This window comes from Equus przewalskii, chromosome 25 (genome assembly GCF_037783145.1).
Source record: "Equus przewalskii isolate Varuska chromosome 25, EquPr2, whole genome shotgun sequence".
NCBI classification, from domain to species: domain Eukaryota; kingdom Metazoa; phylum Chordata; class Mammalia; order Perissodactyla; family Equidae; genus Equus; species Equus przewalskii.
The window spans coordinates 14,309,629-14,329,756 of NC_091855.1; the positions used below are offsets into that span (position 1 = coordinate 14,309,629).

Genomic DNA, 20,128 nt, shown 5'->3' on the forward strand with positions numbered 1-20,128 from the left:
CGAGATACAGAATCATATCAAATCTTATCCCAGCCCCGGGGGAGCAGCCGTCCCCCGCCATCTGCTGTGGCCTCCCTGAAGAAGGCCGCTGCCAGCCTCTCTTACCCAAAGCTGATGCTGGGGTTTTCAACACTCAGCCAAGTCACAGGGAGGAGGGAGACCATTAACAATAATTAGATGCATAGCATAGCTGACTGGGCTGCGTGAGTGGTTTTTCAATCCGTCCTGGTGGCAAAGCTGTATCTGAGAGGAAGAGACATGCCAGCCCCAATGACACAGTTAAGCATGGGTTCAAGAAGGTAGTGGAGTGTAGACTCTCGCTCCTCAGAGTATCATCCTGGGGTCTGCAGCACGGCCATCACCCGGGAGCTGGGTACTGACACAGACTCTCAGGCCCCTGCTGAATTAGGGAACATGCTTTAGCAAGATGGCCTGGTGATCAGAGGCACATTAGAGTCGGAGACGCACTGGAGCACAGTTAAGAACATACGGGTGCTTCCTTGTGGATTCTAATTCCAGCTCTGTCACTCAGTAGCTGGTGATGTCAGGTAAGTTAAGCACCCTCTCTGAGCTTCAGTTTCCTCTCGGTTAAAGCGGAGGTGATATTGCCCATCATAAAGGGTGATATGAGGCACGGGCCTGGCACCCGTAGGCTCCCACCCTGGGAAATGTTAGCAGCACGGAGCTGCTTCCTTCCCAAGCAAGCTACCCAGGAGATGGGACTTCGGCCAGCCCTCTTGCTATTTCACTTTTGCATTTTCTGGGGGCATTTACAGACCCCTGGCTATGAACCCTGAAGCCAACAGTCGTTGCCTTTCATCCCCAGTCTCCTTACGTGGGAAATAAGGGTCCCGAGTGCCCTCCTGGGAGGGTGGAGCTGTGGGCGCAGGAACTGAATGCTTGTGGACGGGCAGGGCCAGGTCGTGGGGCGGGGCTTCTAGGAAGAGGCAACACAGCATCTGACTGGTAGTGGAGCCTTATAAACGGCACTGTGACCGTTTCCCACAAGCAAGTAGTATGGAGTCTGGATTTCATTTCTTTTACCATTTCTGTGTTTCCTTGCCAGACGATAGGATTCCGTTGCCGTGGGGTTGGGGCACGAACCCCCTTCCCTTTGTTTTGTGTGGTGTGTTCTGTAGCTGTAGCTCCCTCTACTCTCCAGGCTAATGTAACCAAGCACCGAGACAGACAAGCCACAGGTCTGTGGGGACCTCGAGGTCTCCACGATCACTGGGCTTGTTTAGCAGAGCTGCTCTCCCAGCGGCGCTTGGCTGAGGCTGCTTTTCAAATTCGTTTCGGGGGAAAGAGGAGGGACAGCCCCTGAGTGTTCCTTGGAATGAGACGGCTGGTGACCTGGGCGAGTCGTTTAACCTCGCTAAGCCTCAGTTTCCTCCTAGGATCATAATACTAGTAGGAGAACCTCCCTGAAGATGCCACGCAAGTCTCTGCCCATTCTGGGGATGATGGGATGGCTGGAGGATTAAATGAGGCGGTACTTATAAGGAATGGGGTACAGAAAGTGGCATATGGCTGCCGTTCTTGTGGTTGTCAGAAGAGATAGGCCTTAGACCATTGGCCTAAGTGGAAAATCACAAATAAGAGAGTGGCTCCATTCGCAAACAGCAAGCCCAGCCTCCCCACTCCGGTGCAGGTCAGCAACTGACCCTCCCCTCCCCCACCTTCATTTTTTCTTGCTTTAGCTGCAGGAGTGGAGGCATGTGGCTCCCCAGGCTACCCCAGTGAGTTAAAGCTTTAAATAAACACGCGCTCCAAACTGCTGTCACATCCCTGCCCCCAGCGCTGCTAGGGGCCCCTCCTGACCTGGGGACGTCTCTCCCGCCCTCTCCCTCTTTCCTCTCCTGCTGGAAGCCAGGCCCAGGCTGAGCCCTCGAGAAGGTGTCTCCTCCGCACGTATGCGGGTCCCGGGGGCCCTGCACAGGGCGGACGAGGCTCATCCTGATCCAGCACAGACTCTCCTCTTCCTGGGTTTGTTAGAAGCCTGACCAGGCCCTGAGTCTTATGACTTCAACAGATGTTTCTGCTTAAGCAGCCCTGGCATCTTTATGGCCTGTTTTTTCCATTCTTGCTTCTCTTCCTCTGTCCCCGCAGCCCTGAATGTAATTTGGACTTCATTTTCTTTCTAATGGTTACAGGGATAGAAAGGACTTCTTTTTTTCTTCTTTCGCATTTTTTCCCCTTTTCCTTAGGTCTTCAAGTGACAAACCCACACACACACACACACATATACATTCCATATGCATTCAGATTTGTGCTCATGGTGTGTATTTCTTCATGTTGCACTGGCAGTTATTTTTGCTTCAGAATTAGCCCCATTGCAAAGGCTCCCTCCCTGCCTCCACCCACATCCCACTTTCATCCACTGCTTGTCCCCACACAGGTCACCCCAGGGCAACCGATTGACGTGTCCTCCCAGAGGCTGATTCTGAACACTCGTGCTGCCTTGGGTCTCCGGCCTGTCCCTCCAGTGAGACATGAAGAGCCTCGCCATCAGGCTCTGTGGGTCTGGGAAGGGTTCTGCTTACTGATGGAGTGAGAGCTGAGGCTGCACTGGCCACGCATCTCTTCAAACTGCCTGGCCAGCCAGTCTCCCCAGGCTCAGGCGTGGCTGAGTCGACAGTTGTTGAAGAATGGAACGAGTTTTCCGCGCATAAGTCTCAAGCTGGAAACCGGTCCGGCCACTCCTCACATCAACACCTATGATTCCATCCAGCTTGCTGGCATGGTGGGACCTTCCCATTTACCTCCCTGCAGGGTGTGGGGTCCCCTGTCTCAGAGTCAGCTTCCCAGGGCAAAGAAAGCCTGGAGACCTGAGGTCTTCAGCAGAAGATCTGTCCATATCAAAGGCACCTGGGACTCTGAACCCCTTACTGCCTCCCAAGACTGAGGAGTGGACCTGGATTCCTCCTCTGGGCTCCCACTGGGAGTACAGACACATCTACCCAGAATGCTGAATGTTGACACCACCTGCTGCCTTGCCTGGGGTTAGCGAAGGGCATCCAGGGCTCTGGCACCTTTCTACCTGAGTGTCGAATGATGCAGACTCATCTCTCAGGGTATGTTCACAACTGAGCTAACCGGCAACTACTGCAAACTGTAATGAGACCCCCGGATGCTGACTGTGGGGGACGGTGGAGTCCTGAGAATGTCCCATCTTCAACACCCTCACCATGGAGGGGCCTTTCCAGAGGGATGGTGTGCAGACGGCTGAGCTAAGCCCCATGGAGTCCTCACTAGGCGACTACCCCCAACCGAGAAGGGCCAGGCAGCCACTGTCCCCTTCTCTCCCCATTATGGTATATTGCCATGTACATCTCACTCGTGACCCTTCTCCTCCCTCCTTCCTACTGAAACAAGTTAAAACCCTGGTTCTGGTTTGTTCATGTTTTGGAGGCTGGGTCATGACATCCTCCCCTCGGTGGATTAAGGGAGGCGGCTCGGAGAAGTCAGCAACGGTGGAATGAGCTTGGGTTCCAACATAGGCTGACACACACAAGGACAACGGGAAATGGAGGTGGGAAGAAGACGTGGAAGTAGGAGCGAGAAGAATGAGGTCCTCCATGCACCTTCTGCCAGGGGAGCTGGGCTTGCTGAACAGCAGCCACACTCTTGGAGCAGAGTGTGCAGGATGCCCCTTTCTGTCGGGTTCCCTTGTCACACGTTCACCTATAAAGAGGAATAGGGGAGCTGTCTCCTTGGCTTTTCCATCCATTAATCCCTCCAGAATACCTCTCCAACATGGACGCTTCCGCAGAAACAACTATGTGGTGATGTCATAACCAGAGATCCCTCTGATGGTTAAGACCAAATCAACACCAACAGTCCCGTTGGTCTCACGTTCTCCTTCCCTGGGTGTTTGCCCCTGGCTGGTGCCAGGCCCTCTTTGTTCATGTGGATGAGTGGGGGGTGACTGGGGAAGATGGGGAGTTGCTTGCTTCAGTTTTGCTGCTCCCCAGGGTCCCGCACACCCAGCTGCAACAAGCAGCTCTGCTCCGGTTGCCAGGGAGCGCTGTGTTCCTGCCACCACGTGGGGCTCTGGCTCTGCCTGGGGGTCTTTCAGGATCTCACACAGCCATTGGACTTGCAATCCTGAGCCCTTGGGATGTGGAAGTGATTGGCCAGCCACCCGGATGCCCAACACAGTCAGTCCTCCAGTCACTCTCCTTTGCTCCTTTTCTCCCTAGTGATTCACGCTGCAGGAATGGAGGCCTGGGAAACTGCCTGCCACCTTAGGACTGTGCACAGCCAGGCACAGACGCAGGCGCCAGATGACTTTCAAATGTCAAAGGGAAGCTCACTCTCCCTGTCCTCTGAAGGTCCCATTCCCTGAGGGAACCGGCCAAGTCCTTCCTTCGAGATGACCATGATGTCGTGTCCCCTCCACACCAGGAGTGAGGACATGGGAGCTTTCTAGGACCTCAAAAACCAAAGCTCATTCCTGCACAGGGCTGACAGGGGAACAACAGCCCGACACCTGGCAGGCCTTCATTGCATCAGAAACATGAAGGCAGAGGTGCAGTGGCATGTGTGTTGTGTGTGTGTGTGTGTGTGTGTGTGCAGTGTGTGTGGGGGGGTGTGTGTTCAAAGGAAGGGTGAGGGGAGGGAGGAGGTCTTTCTTGAGTATCAAAGGGAGGCATCTGTCACAAGAAGAGGACTGAGTGACCCCAAATGCTTTAAACACGTGTGTTCCAGTTTGAAAATAATCACAACAGGGGCCAGCCTGGTGGCATAGAGGTTAAGTTCACGCGCTTTGCATCAGGGGCCCAGGGTTTGCTGGTTCGGATCCCAGATGCAGACCTATGCATCGCTTGTCAAGGCATGCTGTGGCAGACATCCCACATATAAAATAGAGGAAGATGGGCACAGTTAGCTCAGGGCCAGTCTTCCTCAGCAAAAAGAGGAGGATTGGCAGTGGATGTTAGCTCAGGGCTAATCTTCCTCAAAAAAAAAAATCACAACAGTAATACTAATCATTTCTTTGCTGTCATTTAGTGAGATCTTTCTCCATGCCAGGCACTTAGTATATATTATCTCATTTAATTCTCAAAAAACTCTGTGAGGTACAAGTATTATTATGCAATTTTTCAAACAGGAAAACAAGCTTTGAAAAGTTAGGTCAGGGGAGGGAGGGGGGCGAAAGGGGTGACAGGGCACATGTGTGTGGTGACAGACGGTAATGAGTCTTTGGGTGGTAAACATGATGTAATCTACACAGAAATTGAAATACAATGATGTACAGCTGGAATTTATATAATGTTATATACCAGTGTTACCTCAATAAAAAAAATTTTAAAAATTAAATAGCCAAAAAAAGAGAAATATTTCTAAGTCAAAGAAGCTAAATGATAACTTAAAAGATAACACTCACATTTAAAAACTTTTCAAGTTAGGTCAATTGCCAAAGGTCACAGATCTGAGAGGTGGCACAGCCAGGGTTAGAATCCCGGCTTCTGACCCAGGGCTCAAAGTCTCCCCCAGGATGCTCCTCCACCCATGAGCAGTAACGACAATAGTAACTACACTGATAATAATGACTGCCTGCGCTTACAGTGCACTTGCCATGTGCCAGACACCGTTCCAAGTGCGTTACACAGATTCGCTGAATTCATTCTCCCATAACTCTACTTTCTATTATCTTTTTGTACAGATGAGGAAACTGAGGCACAGAGCACTGGGACACTGATTTCCTTCAACAAGTGTAAGTTGAACCGCTCTGTGTGTTGTGCACTGCACTAGGGGCCCAGAGGTGAGGAAGACGTTGATCTTATCGTCTGGGATCGTCAGCAGGGTCCATGGCCACGATCAGCAGAATGGGCTCAGGGTGGGATTCCAGAACTTGAAATGGGGGATGATAAGAATCGGGCATCCTAGGGTATCCTAGAGAGATGAGCACACCGGGAGGTCACAGCAGGAACCCAAACACAGGAGCAAGACAGCATCCTATGGTCAGACTGAGACCCGAGGTCAGATATGGGCCAGCGGCAGGACAGACAGAACCAGAGCCATGTTACTCCACCTGCAGTGCAGCCTTAAGTGCAAGACTCCAGAGCCAAGCTGCCAGATTCAAATCCTCGCTCCACCTCGCTTTAGCTGTGTGGCCTTGGGCAAGTTAATGGACCTCTCTGGGCCTCAGTATCCTCATCTGGAAAATGGAGATAATAACAGTGCCCACATCATAGTGAGTTAATATGAGTTAAATGAGTTAATACATGAGACACCCTTAGACCAGGGCCTGGCCCATGTTTTGCTCTCTGGGTTGGCTCTCAAGCTCTCATCAGCCTATGATCACATTGGGTCCTTCATGCTGAGACAGGCAGAGGCTGCAAGAGGGGCTGAGTTGTCCTTGTGGCAGGAAGAAGAAAACTAGAAGAAACCAGTTAGGGCCTGTCCCTGTTGGCTTCAAGGGGAAGGAGAGGTGAACGCTGGTGGGACAGAGAGGGAATTCACATCCTTGGTATGAAAGGTCAGCAAACGGGCCTGGGGCTCTTCCTTCTTAACCTCCTGAGGCCAAGATGCAGGTGCCTGGCACTGGGAAGTGGAGAATTTCTCTGGACTGGCATTTACAGTGGCGCCACTGTTGTCCAATTACGGGCATGAAGAGGGGCTCCACTGCCTTCGCACAGCTCCTCAATCATCCAGGACAGGAATATTGATCTATTCCCAGCATCCTCTCTATAAACTTCCCCAACCTCAGTCTCCGGCTTGGAAGCAAGACAGAGGTGGCCGGGGGCGGTGGTGGAAGGCAGCCATGTTCTGTTGCAGTAAATCTTTCCTAGAAGCCCTGCCTGCTTTCCTAGAAGAGGAGACAGCTGAGCTCATCAGCCAGGGCTGGATCAGCCCAGAAAGAGTCCCTTCCAACCCCTAGAAGATCCCTCAGCGGCTTGGGAAAGGAACGGCTCACTGGGGTGCCTTGTTTGTGGACGTGGGACCGTCAGACTGAGCAGAGGTGTCTCGTGACACATTAGAGCAGCTGAGAAAGAAGGCCGGCCTTTTGGAGGTGGGACAAACATGTTTGCCTGGGAGGAATTTTGTGATTCGCCCAGCTCCCCACCCCCACTCTCTTTGGAGAGCTCGCGCCAAGACTTTTCATAAGCATTGGAGACCACAGTTTCCTCTCCCACAAGCCCCATTAAACTGTGAGTGAATGTGTGTGTGTGAATGCGTGTGCATGCAAGTGTGCATGCGCCAGCGTTCCTTCCCCACCTATTTTTAATCTCTCCAACTTTTGTGCACATTTTGACCATCATGTGCATTCCCACACCCTTCTCCTCAAACGCATTCTCCTTGTCTTCCTCTACCAGCCTCTTCCGGAAGCCTAGGGCCCCAGAAGATGGCAAGAGGGTCTAGAATTTGCCTTGAAATGAGAATTTCTTGCTTCATGATCTCATCATCCATCAGCGGCTAAAGATGAGTGTGGGGCCACTGGGATGAGAAGGGGGTGATGGCTTGGGAGGTGACTGGTTTATCTGCCCCACCCAGACCCAACCTCCCGGGAGGGCAACACCTGCCCCTCACCTTGGAGCACATTTCCTTTCTGGCTTCCTGCTGAGCATAAATGGCCAGCAAAATGGACACAGAAGGTGTCTAAGGCACGCCCAAGTGGCAGCTTGAGTTTCTTGAAGTTGAGGTGAACTGGGAACCAACGGCCTAGATTTTGTCCCAGATTCTCAGCTGGGAGTTTGCTCAGTGCCTAAGCCTTTCCCCCTCTGGCCAAGCCAACCACAGTGTTTCGGTAAACTCCTCGGTGTGCTGGGAGCCCCAGCCTTTATTCTACTACCCTCACAGTGATCTACTCTAATGGAGCAGAATGGTGACACCGAAAATACTAAACATGGAAGATGACTCAAAATGACAGATGATTCACTCCAGAACTCACGCTTCCAGTTGCCTCTCCGGATTTACCTTGCTAATTCCAAGCTTCCACTGCTATTACAATAACCTTGCCTTCCTTGTTGACAAGATGACCAGGGACAAAGGGGAACCAGTCAAGAGACCTTGTTTTGTCTAAAATAATACATCCATGAATGAATGAATTGAGCACAACTGTCCTTTAACATTGATGGAAGATTCTATGGAATTAAGAGAACTTTCAGGGCTGCCACTAGCATGGGTAGATTAAATTTGTCCTTGTGTTCTGAGCAAGGGTTGTGAAGTCAACTGTGATGCAGTTTCTTTGGCCCACAAAATGACCAATGGCTTTTGAGGAAGGACTAAGTGACTTATGACCAAGACAAAGGATCAGGCTGGGTCCATCTCCCCAGTGTGTACATTATGTTGTTTATAATAGGAAAAAATAGACGCAACCTAAATATTCGCCCATAGGGTATTAGCTAATGAACATCTGTATGATAGAACACTAGGCAGTCATTAGAATTATGTGCTAGAAGACGAGTTAATCTCATGGGAAAATGTTCACAACATATCATTAAAGGGAAAAAGCAGATTATAAACCAGTATGTGCAATGTTTTATGTAGCAGTTTTATAAGAAAAAAGCATTGTGTACATTTTCTAACTGGAAGAACATGTATAAAAATGTTAACTGTGTTATCTCTGGGTAATAAGATTTGGCTTAATGTTTATTTTCTTTTTTGGATCTGTCTCTTTTTTAAAAAATTTTCTCCCATGGACATATATTATTCCAAAATCAGGAAAAAAATTCTGTTAAAAAAAGATTATCTGAGGGATCAGCAGATGTGCTGCCTGTTTCTTACCCCATGTCTATTCTCCATTTTATTTTGGAGATTCAAATTCCTCAGCCCTTCCTACAACAAATGCTCACGGAGCAAGAGGCCTCGAGTGGCTGATGTCCTAAACAGCATGACCAAGGTGAATTACTCACCATTCAGCTAACAGCTTTGGAGAGGTTTCCTTTCCACCTGACACTGGGAATTAATCGTACCAAAACCATTTTTTTCCCTAATCAGGAATGAGCTTCTCCAAGGGATCTTAAATAAGAGGGTAGGAGCTCACAGAGGACAACTATAAAGTGCGACAGCTGCTCCTGGGTATTCAAAGACGAGGGTGATTCATCCCTTCTCCTAGCCTTTTCACAGCATTCTATCCCTTGGAGTTTTCAAAATCTGCTGTCTCGATAAGAAGGAAAGGGACTGGGGGAACCATGGCCCTTCTCCTCTCATGGAAGGATGGCGAAGGGAGTTGGAGAGAACAAAACCAAGGAGCTGAGAGAATTCGGCTTTGTTTGTCTAGTTCATAGGACGGTGTCCACGGAGAGGAGTACCCAGGGAGCACATGAAGGGAGTAATGATTGAGTTCACAGACGGAAACAGTTGGGCCACTGTAAACTCTGCTGCAGAACAGAGACAGGCCTGGGTACACACCATTCCTGTCACAGATTTTCAAGAACCCATCTAGCTTTCAGCTGCTCCCCAGCACCACCTCCTCCCAAAGCAGAACGGTCAAGATCATCTCCCTTCTCACCAGAGGAAATGGCACTCCAAGTGTTCCAGCTGTTCTGAAGTCACCATTCCTGCCCGTGGCAGATCTTGGTGACACACCTGGAAGGTAGGGGAGAAGGTCTTCCTGGTCCTCCATTCCAGCTGGTCAACTCTGCCCCTCCAGGGGGTGCCACATCACCTTACTGGTGCATAGTCAGATGGGGCTTTTCTCAGTCAGCCTGTCCTTGGAAAACTCATTCCCCTATTGTATTGGAAAATTCCTCTTGTGCCTGTCATTGTACACATCAGGAGACCAAGGTTTCCATTTTCTCAGAAGTAATTAACCAGTTACTATCAGTGAGACCAAGCTTGTTCCTGGAATTTTTCACTCATCCTTTGAAAGCCATAATCCAACCCCAAGAGACAAGGTTGGAAGCAGGGACCTGAGTTCTCCCAAAGCAGAGAATTCAGCTGAGGCTAGGCTGGGCTGTGCACTGAGTCTGGGGTCCACATCCACTCAGCCTCACTGCTGAAATCATTCCATGTCATCTACTCTTGATTGCCCGGGGACATCTGAGGAGAGCAGAATAGACAGTGGGGAAGGAAAGGCCAGCTGAGGAGCACTTCCCCTGTAAAATAAGGCTCCCACCACCCCAGCCCTTGATAAGACTCCTCAGAAAAAAAGGAGACAGACATAGATTGACCCTGATGGAAGGAAGTCTACCCTGCCCTATCCTTGCCAGATCACAAGATGGGGAGATGTTCGCTTTCAGATGATTGACATAAAAATGTAAAAAATGTATTTCAGGGGGGAGGGGACAAACCCATTCAATTAAATGGAGGATCCTTACTGTCTCAGTTCTTGGGATATGCTAGAGCAGGGAAGTCAGCTTGAAAAAAATAGACTAGAATCCCCTTTGCCCTGGAGTGCCATGGTGGGCTCAATCCAATTTTAAATCTAAATTTTCAAGTGCAAGTAGCTTCTGGGAAAGAGAGATTTACTTATGCACAAAGTGGGCTATTAGTAGGAAATCCTTAGGCCCTGCTGTTTTATTATCAAAGATGATGAAGGTGAAGCTTTCAGTTGATATCATTGTCACACTAAGCAAAACAGACCAACTCAAATCTCATTCATCCATTCACATGTCTGTTTAACAAACCTCTAGTCAACACCTTGTATGTACATGAACCAAATACTATGTTTTACCTACCATCCCCTCCAGGAGCTCACAGCCCAGGAGGAGGACACTCAGGGAAAGTGGGAAATTACCAGATTTTATGGCTGGAGCCTAAAGCAAGATACAAAGAATAAGCCATGAGAGGACAAAGACGCATGCTGCTCACTCTACCCACAGATTCTGGGAGCTCTTCACAGTAAAGGAGACCTGTAAGTGGGGGTTGAAGATGACTAGGGTTTCCCAGGCAATTGAACTGATGTTTTCATTGTACACATGAATGTGTTTCACTGCATCTTAGCTCCAGGGAGTTGAGACACAGCAACTGTGACAGTAGGTGACAACCTTACGTACACCACCATCCAACAGGAACTGCTGTGCTCTTCAACAGTGAGCCCACCAGGCTAGTGGCCTGAAGCACACCTTAATGTTTGATGCACCCAGAAAACATCTCGGACCAGGGTCCTGAAGCCAGTGACGTGTTCATCCAGGGACGGCTCCTTCTCAGGACAATGAGGGTCCAGCTCTACTTAAGCATGTAGGCAAAATGCCCGGACAAAGAAGATGAAGAGGGCTCGCACAGGGTGGATCCAAACTTGCCATGTGTCTGGTTCTTTGGTGATGTCCCTCATTCCCTCTGCCTGCCATATCCGCCCCCTCACCCCAGAGCATCTGCTGAACATGCCCTCAAGGTTCAAGACTCAGCTCAAAAGCCATCTCATCCAAGACGACTTTCCCAACACTCTTGGATGGAAAAGTCATCTCCTTTCTTATCCCACCCACCCCCTTGACATATGTTCCAGCTCACCTGTATCAGAAGGCACTCATTTATTTACATATCTGTCTCCCCGAGGGCAGGAAGTGGGTCTTTCTCACCTCTATAATCCCAGTACCTAACTAGGTGCTCAGTGAACTTCCATCGAATGGATGCAGGCTGCACTTGTGCCCTTAGCCTGCCCTAGAGTCTTCTAATAGCAAAAGATAGTCTCTTGCAAATCATGGTGTCCAATACTCCTGTTTCACATATAAAGAAACTTAAGTGTGAAGGGAGGTAAGTCTAGAATTTAGTTTGTGCCAGATCCAGGAGTGTAAATCCCAACCAGGACTGTGCTGAACCCAAAATTCTTTGGAGCCCCTGGACCACTTCAAATCAGATGAAATTCTAAACAAGCCAGAGCCTCACTGAACAGTTCCACAGTGCTGGGCTCCAGCGTGTTCTGGAAGGTTCTCCTGGGCTCTGCCTCCAGAAGGCTGGGGCTGGGAGAAGCCCCACAGGCCCCATGCAGTGTCAGGTTCCCCCTTTTCTGTCAGCAGGCATGGAAGAGCCTTTAAGAAAATGGAGTATTATGATTTGTTTGTTTTTACAGTGACTCATCTGTCGTAACTGGGTTAAAGTCCACTTAGAGAAAGGAGAACAAAAGACCTCCTGTTAGTGCTGGAAGTTTGCCTCTTAAGATATCACTGAGAGGAACTGGGAAGAAAAAACCCCAGCAGGGCAGAGGAAGCTGCAGGCCTTCAGGAACACGGCGGCTTTCATCTTCAGGGCCCTATCTGAGCCGGCCGCTCCCTCTGCGCTGTTTTGTGACCCACTGTAGTGCTGACCATCGGACACAGGCCAGGGCCCTATTCCCACACTCTTTGAACATAGCGAGGCTGCCAGGAGCTGTGGCAGTGTGGGCAAGTCTCCATATCCAGCCAACTGCAGGCTGAGAATGATGATGATGATGATGGTACTAATATATGGAACCCACTGTGTGCCAGACATTATTCTAACATTATATATCATAACTCTTTTCATAAACACCCAGGAGGCTAGCATGCTACCTCCCCAGCTACAGCAAAAGGGGGATGCCATGAGGCAGAAATCTGGCCTTGCCCTCTTTGGGAAACTTGCTGGCCCAGTGCAGGTAGAGGAATCACAGGGCTTGTAGGCTCCCAAGTGGAGTGGGACCAGATTTCCAAGTGGCATTTTTCAGGGTGCACCCTCAGGCCATCTGACTCCAAGACCCGAGGACTTAGCCTTTACTCTCTTCAAATGAAAAAAGAAAGTCAGAGGAAGACAAAACTTTACAGTTCTCTTCCCACAATCTTCCATCCGATCAGCCCCAGCTACGTTAAAGGCGCGCCCGTGTCCTTTAGCAATCAGCTCCATGGAAACGTTATCCTAACCCTTAGCCACCCACACCAGGAGGCAGGTCTGTACCATGATTGCCCATTCTGGTGTTGGCCCACTTCACATTAATCGTAAGAAGCTGGAATTTCTCTGCTCCAGGCTATGAAAGAGGGATGAGGACAAGAAGAAGACAGAAATTCCCTGAAAGTCCCAGGTCCTTCCTCCATTCAGAAGCTCTTCACATCACCCTCTTCCTTCCCAGGGGTCTGCTGGTCCCCCAGAGATTCGGAAGGTCCTTGGCTGTGGGTCCCAGGCCTCCACCCTGCAGGGTGGCCAGGCCTTCTGAGTCTCCCAATTCAAATAGTCAACCCTAATCATTCCATTTCCTGAACAAGACATATTTTGGGTAGTTTCTGACCAAACATCAAGGATTCTTCAACAGAAACCCCAAAATGAGAGTGTGATTGTGCCCATCTATCCTCTCTTTCCTCGTGAATATCCATGTTCCACGGCACGCAGCAGACAGGGGTGGGAACAACTACATGCGTGCTAGGCGCCATAGTTAAGCTGCTCCAGTGCAGGGCTGGTCCTCTGATTTTCTGCATGCTGCTCTGTGACTTTGAGGGGATTACTCCTACTAACAAGCAATGCCTCCTCAAACAATGGGTTTAGGGGAAGACTCAAAGGAAGCCGATCCAGTGCTCTTCAGGATGCTTCCCCCTTTGGCTGGCCTCACGGGGATCAGGCCCCTGGTGGAATCAGTGGAGACTTAGGGCTTAATTAAACCCTGGCTTTAGGCCAACATGCCGGTGGCCCCTTGAATTTCCCAGGTCCGCCCAAGTGGCATAAACACTGGACTGGGAATTTGAACCGCTTAGCTGATCCCACAAGAGGCTGTCCTCATTAGCTAAGAGCCTGAGTATCGCCAGCTCACAGGGCTCAGCAGGCGTTGGCAGCCCCAATCCTGCAAGTACAGCCTAACTTTAAGTTAATGTTCCCTATGTCTGCACTCTTTGGGACCACAGCTGGGGGACTTTGCAGACCACATCCACTATGGAGACTTTTGGGATTGCCTTCCTTTCTTGGCCTGATGAAGCCCAGGCTTACCACCAGAGGCAACCAGATCATCTGCTTAGTGGGCTGTCCCTGATTATTCTTTGCATTTAGAGATCATTTTTCTCTTGAGCAAATGGTAGCATCTTACACATTCCAAAGCATAAGGATTGAGGTATTTCCCAAGTTCTTGTGCGAGGGTACCCAAAAAACACAAACACAGCGAGCGCATGCTTTCTTGAGTCTGGCAATTGTGTTGTTGCTTGGACTCAGCATTTGCTTGTGACCCTTAAGGACTCAGCAGAGTAAGCTGCTTAGGTCCCCACGTGGTCCAGGACTGAGCAAACTAAAGATCCATTCCCCCAGCCCCACTCTTGGCTGGCCCGGGGATCCCTCTGAGATTATCCTGCAGCCACCCTCTGAAGCATCGGACCCTGCAACTGGTCTCATAACCAAGCCTTGCCAGTAATTTAGGGGTAGTGGCAAGATGCAGACGATTTAGGAATGGCCTGGCAGTGGAGAGCCAAGTGCGACACTTCCCACCCTGACTAGCTTCCTGACCTGGCTTGGCAGCGTCATTCTCATCTCAGCTACAGTTTCTGTGCCTATAAACATAATGATGATACCTGCCACCAACTTTTCCCTAATGGAGGCTGCGAGAGAGAATTAATGAACGTTTATTGAGTACTTGGAGTTCTTTGGAGAAAGGCCTTTATAAATATGAGTCATGATTAAAGGATATCCAGTTTGCTAACTCTCAGAGGAAGTGCTTAATGGGATCAGGGCTGACTATCTTGATGGCTGAGTTTCATTCTTTTTTCAAATATGCACAGGGCTCTCATCACTCAACTCTGCTGTCCACTCATGTTATTGTCTTAAAGTTTTTTCCTTTCCATACATCATGGGAGGGTCCCATAGATGCCACCTTCCTGCCATGTTCACCAACCGCCTCCCTTCCCTTCTACCAGCTTCCATCCCCTCCACTGAGGTGACAAGACCACCTAATTGTCAAACCCAATGGCTTTTTCTCATTCCTCATTTTCCTTGTCCTTTCTAGAGCATGACACTTGTCACTACCCCCTACTCACCTTTGAAAGTCTGATTCTGTGGTTGCCTCAACCTCAATAGGTCTACACTGAAGCGCTCATCATCCCCAACCACTTCCCTGCTCTATTTCCCTTCACCATCCTCATGGGGCTCAGTCTCCAGATCTCCCTGTCCACTGCCACCCCTCAGTACAGGCCCTTATTGTCCCAACCAGCTTGGTCCTTGCAAAAACCTGTTCCTGGCCCATGAAACCTCCAGACTCCAGGCAGGCATGTCATGTGTAGGTCCCTGAACTGCCCCACAGACCTCTCTGTACCATCTGGACCTCTGGCCATCCTGTTCCCCAAATCCAGCCAGGTCTCCTGCTCCCTTCCTGTGCGCTGCTCCTGCTCCACAAACCACGGGACCTGCTTTCCTGCTTGTCCACCTCCTGCCTGGTTCCCAGACCAGCATGCACTCTTGCTCCCAGTAAGCTGTCTGAACTGACTGAAAATCCAGCAACAGAGGTCCTTTTCTAGGGCACCATAACAGTCTCATCCCCTGCCTATATACCCCTGACAGACACAAAGACATGCATACGCACTCACGCGGACACATCTGGGGGCACACAAACATACAAAGAGAAGCAGGTACACGCACAGGCACACACAGGCATAAGTAAACAGGTACGCACACAGACTCACATACACAGATACACACTCATGTAGACAAACACACAGATACTCAGATATAGACACAGGCATAAATACTCACATAAACAAACAAACACAGACTGATACACACCGAGGCACACATATCCAGATACACACAGACAGACACATAGACACACACACTCACATAGGCATACACATACTGACACACACAAAGGCACAAACATATACACGTAACATTTTTCCTGCCTTCCAGCATCTTGACAAGCTGAACTGGTCTCCCTTCCCTGTTCTAAGTAGCCAGTTCTCCCTACTTCTGTCTTTCTCCATCTCCATCTCTCTTAGTCAGGGTTCTCCAGAGAAACAGAACCAATAGGAGACAGAGAGACAGAGAGAGAGAGAGAGAGAGAGAGAAAGCGCCAACGAGAGAGAGGGAGAGTTTAAGGAGTTGGCTAATGCAATTGTGGGGCTGGCAAGTCTGAATCTGCAGGGCAGGCCAGCAGGCTGGAGACCCAGGGAAGACTCGAGGTTGCAGCTGAGTCTGAAAGCAGTCTGGAGGCAGAATTCCCTCTTCCTCAGGGGACTCCAGTCTTTTTCTTTTAAGGCCTTCCACTGATTGGATGAGGCCCACCCACATTACGGAGGGTCATCTGCTCTACTCAAAGTCTACTGACTTAAATGCTAATCTCATCTAAGAAATACCTTCACAGCAACATCTAGATGTGTTTCGCCAACTATCTGAGTCCCATGGCCTAGCCAGGTTGACACATAAATTAACCATCACACCATCCATCTGGTAAGCCAGTAAACATAAATCTCCTTAAACGTTTCTCTCATTCCAATGGTTCCAGCTCCAAAACCTAAACACCTTCCTCTGACTCATTTAAGCACAAGGTAAATATTTGTTGAGTGAATGAGTAACGCATAGCCTTTGTGATGGGCACCACTCAGCTCAACGAGGCAAACCCTTTCGGGGCTCCATGGTGAGCTCTTCCAGGAGGCGAGGATGCAAATATCAAAAGCTACTCTCTGTGTCACTTGTCTTGTCCTTCTACCTTCTTGAGGCCAGGGGCTGTGCTGCAGATGAACTAACACCCCAGGGGACCTAATGGCATGCCTTACTCAGAACAGGCCCTCAACTGCTTATAGATCAATTAATTTGATTCTTTTTACTGATCCCTATGTCAAAGTTATCCGACATATAACAGACTTTAGGGCCTTATTTATGAAATTATGAACTGTAGTGTCAAAGTCTGTTTCCATTTTTATTTCTAAGGTACAGATGTTATGAGAGATTTTCATATTCGGGAAGGATACGTATCCCCCAAAACACTGACAGTGGTCTCCGGGGGTGGGATTGTGAGTGGCTTCTGTTTCATTTCTTTTACTTTGCTGTACCCTCCAAATTGTCTTCTGTGACCGTCTGTTACTTCTATAACTGTAAATCACAGTATGTGTTTTTTCTTCATTTTGTTTATGAGTATGAGGCATTTCGGGGTTCCCCTCTTTCTTGGGGCTCTCAGCATATCTCTTGCCTTCCCTTTGAAAAGCAGCCATTCTGGGACGTCCTTGTAAAAGTCTGTGAGGTCTTAAAAGGTAAAGTCAACTGCAAAGGTTGTTCTGTCTTAATTATGTTCAATTGTCGGGTAACATGGGACTGTTAATAAAAGCGTCTGGGGAGCTAACAGTCAGGGCTGTTGTGCAACTGTGGCCGGGAAGGAGCAGGGAGGCCTGTAAGCCGTGTCTGGCCTCGGGCAGCTCCTCCAGTCCGCTGGCCCTGTCGCTGCTCCTGGGCCACCCGTCAGCATGTTGTCAGGCTGTGTCTGTGCCAGACGAACGCCACCCAGCCACGGTGGAAGCGACCGTTCCTTGACCTTCGCTTCAGACCCCGCCTGCAGGGGTCTCCGGAGGGAAGCGTTCACCTCTAGCCCAAATGAAATGGAGCTTCAGACAAACCACAGCCAAGGCAGCAGCGGCTTCAGGCCCCGAACTTTGCATTTCTTAGTCGGCCAGATGCCCAGCTGCTGAGCACCGTGGAACTGCCAAAAATGCCAAGAAGGAGAAGCCAAAGAGCCAAAGGAACACAGACATCTTGTGGCTGGGGTGTCTGTCTCAGAGTTGCCTTGCATGGTGCGGCCAGGTGTGCTGGGGAGTGGCTGGAGCCCTGGGAGAAGGTGGGGCAAATGGGAACAAGGAGGCCAGGCCCACTCTGAGGCTGAAATCCCAAGCAGCTCACCCTGCACGAGGCCAAGTTTGTGAAATCTCCCTCATTCTGGAAAGGATCCTACGCAAATTGCTGGGGTTTCCAGTGTGCTATTTGATAAGTGCAAATGGGCTGAAAATATTCTTGAGATGTTTCAGTTTTGTACAATTAGTGGTGGCCGCTGAGGCCCGTCTCGCCGCAGATAGTGTCCCGCCAGTGGCTGCACTGGTCAGGCAGGGCCAGCATTTGTCCCCGACAGTGTGCATCACCACCTGTGCCTGTAGAGGAAATTAGGGGTCCAGCTCCACGTCCTCATGGGCTCACATCCCCTATAGCCCCTCCTTGGCCTTGTCCAGGCAGAGAGACAGCAGTGGCCCCCAAAAATGCCCTGGTGGCAGGGTGATGGCCCCCAGCCAGATCACCCTTTTTCTCCCTTTTAGTCACCAAATGTCAGAGCTGGAAGAAATCTTAATGCTCATGGACCCAACCTCCTGGTTGATGAGCATGAACCCCTCAGGCTCAAGCTTCCTGAGGGCAGGGCAGGCTGGTTCTTGTCTCTGGACTTTGTGTTCCCAGGGCCAGGCACATAGTAGGGCTCCCTAAGTAAGAGGTGAGTGAGTGAATGAATGAATGAATCAACTGACTCCTTTGCCCTTGTCTTACCTTCAGATTGACACTTTAGACAGGTCCCATTTTACTCTGCCCCCTCAGCTTTTCAGTAGAATGAGCCCACCCTGGGGTTGTTACCTTCCAGCCTCACGGAATCCTAGGCACAAAGCCAGCCACACTGCAGCTCCTCAGACACGGGCCCCGCTCCGTGTGGTTGAGGGCAGGGGCCTCAGTTCCTCTCTCAAGTGTCTCTGGAGGAGCATCTACAGCAAGAATTTCCTAACATCAGCCTCTGTATCAGTTCCCTGGGGCTGCTCTAACAAGGTACCACAAGCTCGGCCAAGCTTCGCTTAAAACAACAACAAAGTATTCCCTCACTGTTCCAGAGGATAGCGGTCCAAAAGCAAGGCATGGGCAGGGCTGGTGCCTTCTGCAGGCTCTGAGGCAGAATCTGTTCCGGACCCCTCTCCCAGCTCCTGGTGGCTGCCTGCAATCCTTGGCCTTTAGATTCATCATCATGCCAGTCTCGGCCTCCATTCTTTACGGGGTGGTCTCCCTGTGTCTCTCTCTTCCTCCTACAAGGACACAGTCACGTTAGAGCAGAGACTCACCCTGCCCAGTGTGACCTCATCTTAACTAATTACATCTGCAATGACCCCATTTTCCAAATAAGGTAGTGTTCTGAGATTCTAGGAAGGACATAAATTTTAGGGGGACACTAACCAAATGCATAGAGCCCTCCTGCCCCCACCACACAAAGTTACATCTTGTTCTCCACCTCCCCCCAATCTTACCCCCTTTCCTTTAGGTGGAGGTATGGGCTTCTGGAACGCAGTCTCATCTGCCCACCAGTCTAAGCAGGAGTCAGGAGGTAGAGGGTAGGGAGCTGTCTGTCTGTACTGCTTCCCCTCCATGGCCATGGACACCCTGGGGCTCCCTGAACTCCAAGTCTGAACTGTAAGTCAGCGCGCCCCGCCCGTGCTGCATATCAGCATCACCCAGGGAGCTCTTCGAACATGTGGAGCCCTAACCACACTGCCAGGAATTCTGTTGCACTTGGTCAGGGTGGGACCCGGTGTGGGTGCGTTTCAAATGTTCATCAGGTGACTCTTATCTGAAGCCTGGGATGAAAACAACTGTGTCAGATGCCATGAAAACAACTCTCTCCTTAGGAAAGGGAATGCAGCCCCTCTCCCTGCCACCCACCCTCCCCACATTCGCCAGGCATATGGGTTTCTGCCTGGTGGGTCTCAATCGCGCATTAGAGAACCCTCCCACCTAGTTCCCAGGCTGCAGGAGAGAGCAAAGACATACTTGGGGGACCTGAAACAGCAGCAAGCACAAAATGCCTTGAAGTTTCCCATTTCACTTTTAAAGTTTGAATTTTACATCCTCTTCTATAGCATAACCATCTTGCTTTACAACAATTTTTTAAAAGACTGGGGTTTTTTCCTCCAGAAATATCTAAGTGTAAAAATGAGGCTTCAAAAAGATGTGCCACGTTCAAACTGTGGTTTTGTATACTCCTTGACACACCATTAGGTTCCCCTAAGGTTCCTGACTTTGAAAAGCCTGGCCACAAAGAGATGGGGTGACAGCTGATTTGTTTAACCTTTGGAAGGATTTACATCTTATAGAGGAAAGCCTGTGCTCAGAGAGATTAAGTAACTCGCCCAACATCACACAGCTCATTATTAACTGAGTGGGAACTGTGCCTCAGGATCCACCTTTTCCACTGCACTCAACTAGGTCAGCTGCTGGTTTGCTGTGCGACCTTGGACAGGTCTCTTTACCTCTCTGTGTCAGTTTTCTAGCCCATAAAATGCTGATGATATCTGTTCTGCCTCAGAGGATCTGTGTGGAT

At 49.9% G+C, this 20,128-nt stretch overlaps 1 protein-coding gene and 2 long non-coding RNA genes across 3 annotated transcripts in view; 2 read left to right on the plus strand and 1 right to left on the minus strand.

Moving 5' to 3' along the window:
- Positions 1-5,830, plus strand: part of RAD51B (RAD51 paralog B) — a 672,513-nt gene extending 666,683 nt beyond the window's left edge. The window contains exon 12 of the mRNA XM_070594109.1: positions 5,666-5,830. Within this exon, the coding sequence (XP_070450210.1) occupies positions 5,666-5,754 (89 nt within the window). The 3' untranslated portion in view covers positions 5,755-5,830. The remainder of the gene's footprint in view (positions 1-5,665) is intronic.
- LOC139079384 (uncharacterized) lies at positions 1,117-3,386 on the plus strand. The gene is made up of 2 exons (XR_011532988.1): positions 1,117-1,651; positions 2,399-3,386. It is a non-coding gene; the product is annotated as an uncharacterized lncRNA (long non-coding RNA).
- A 10,868-nt stretch (positions 5,831-16,698) lies between the features above and the next one.
- On the minus strand, positions 16,699-19,284 carry LOC139079386 (uncharacterized). The gene is made up of 2 exons (XR_011532990.1): positions 19,059-19,284; positions 16,699-18,839 (listed from the first exon to the last, which is right to left on the minus strand). It is a non-coding gene; the product is annotated as an uncharacterized lncRNA (long non-coding RNA).
- Between the last annotated feature and the right edge of the window lie 844 nt (positions 19,285-20,128).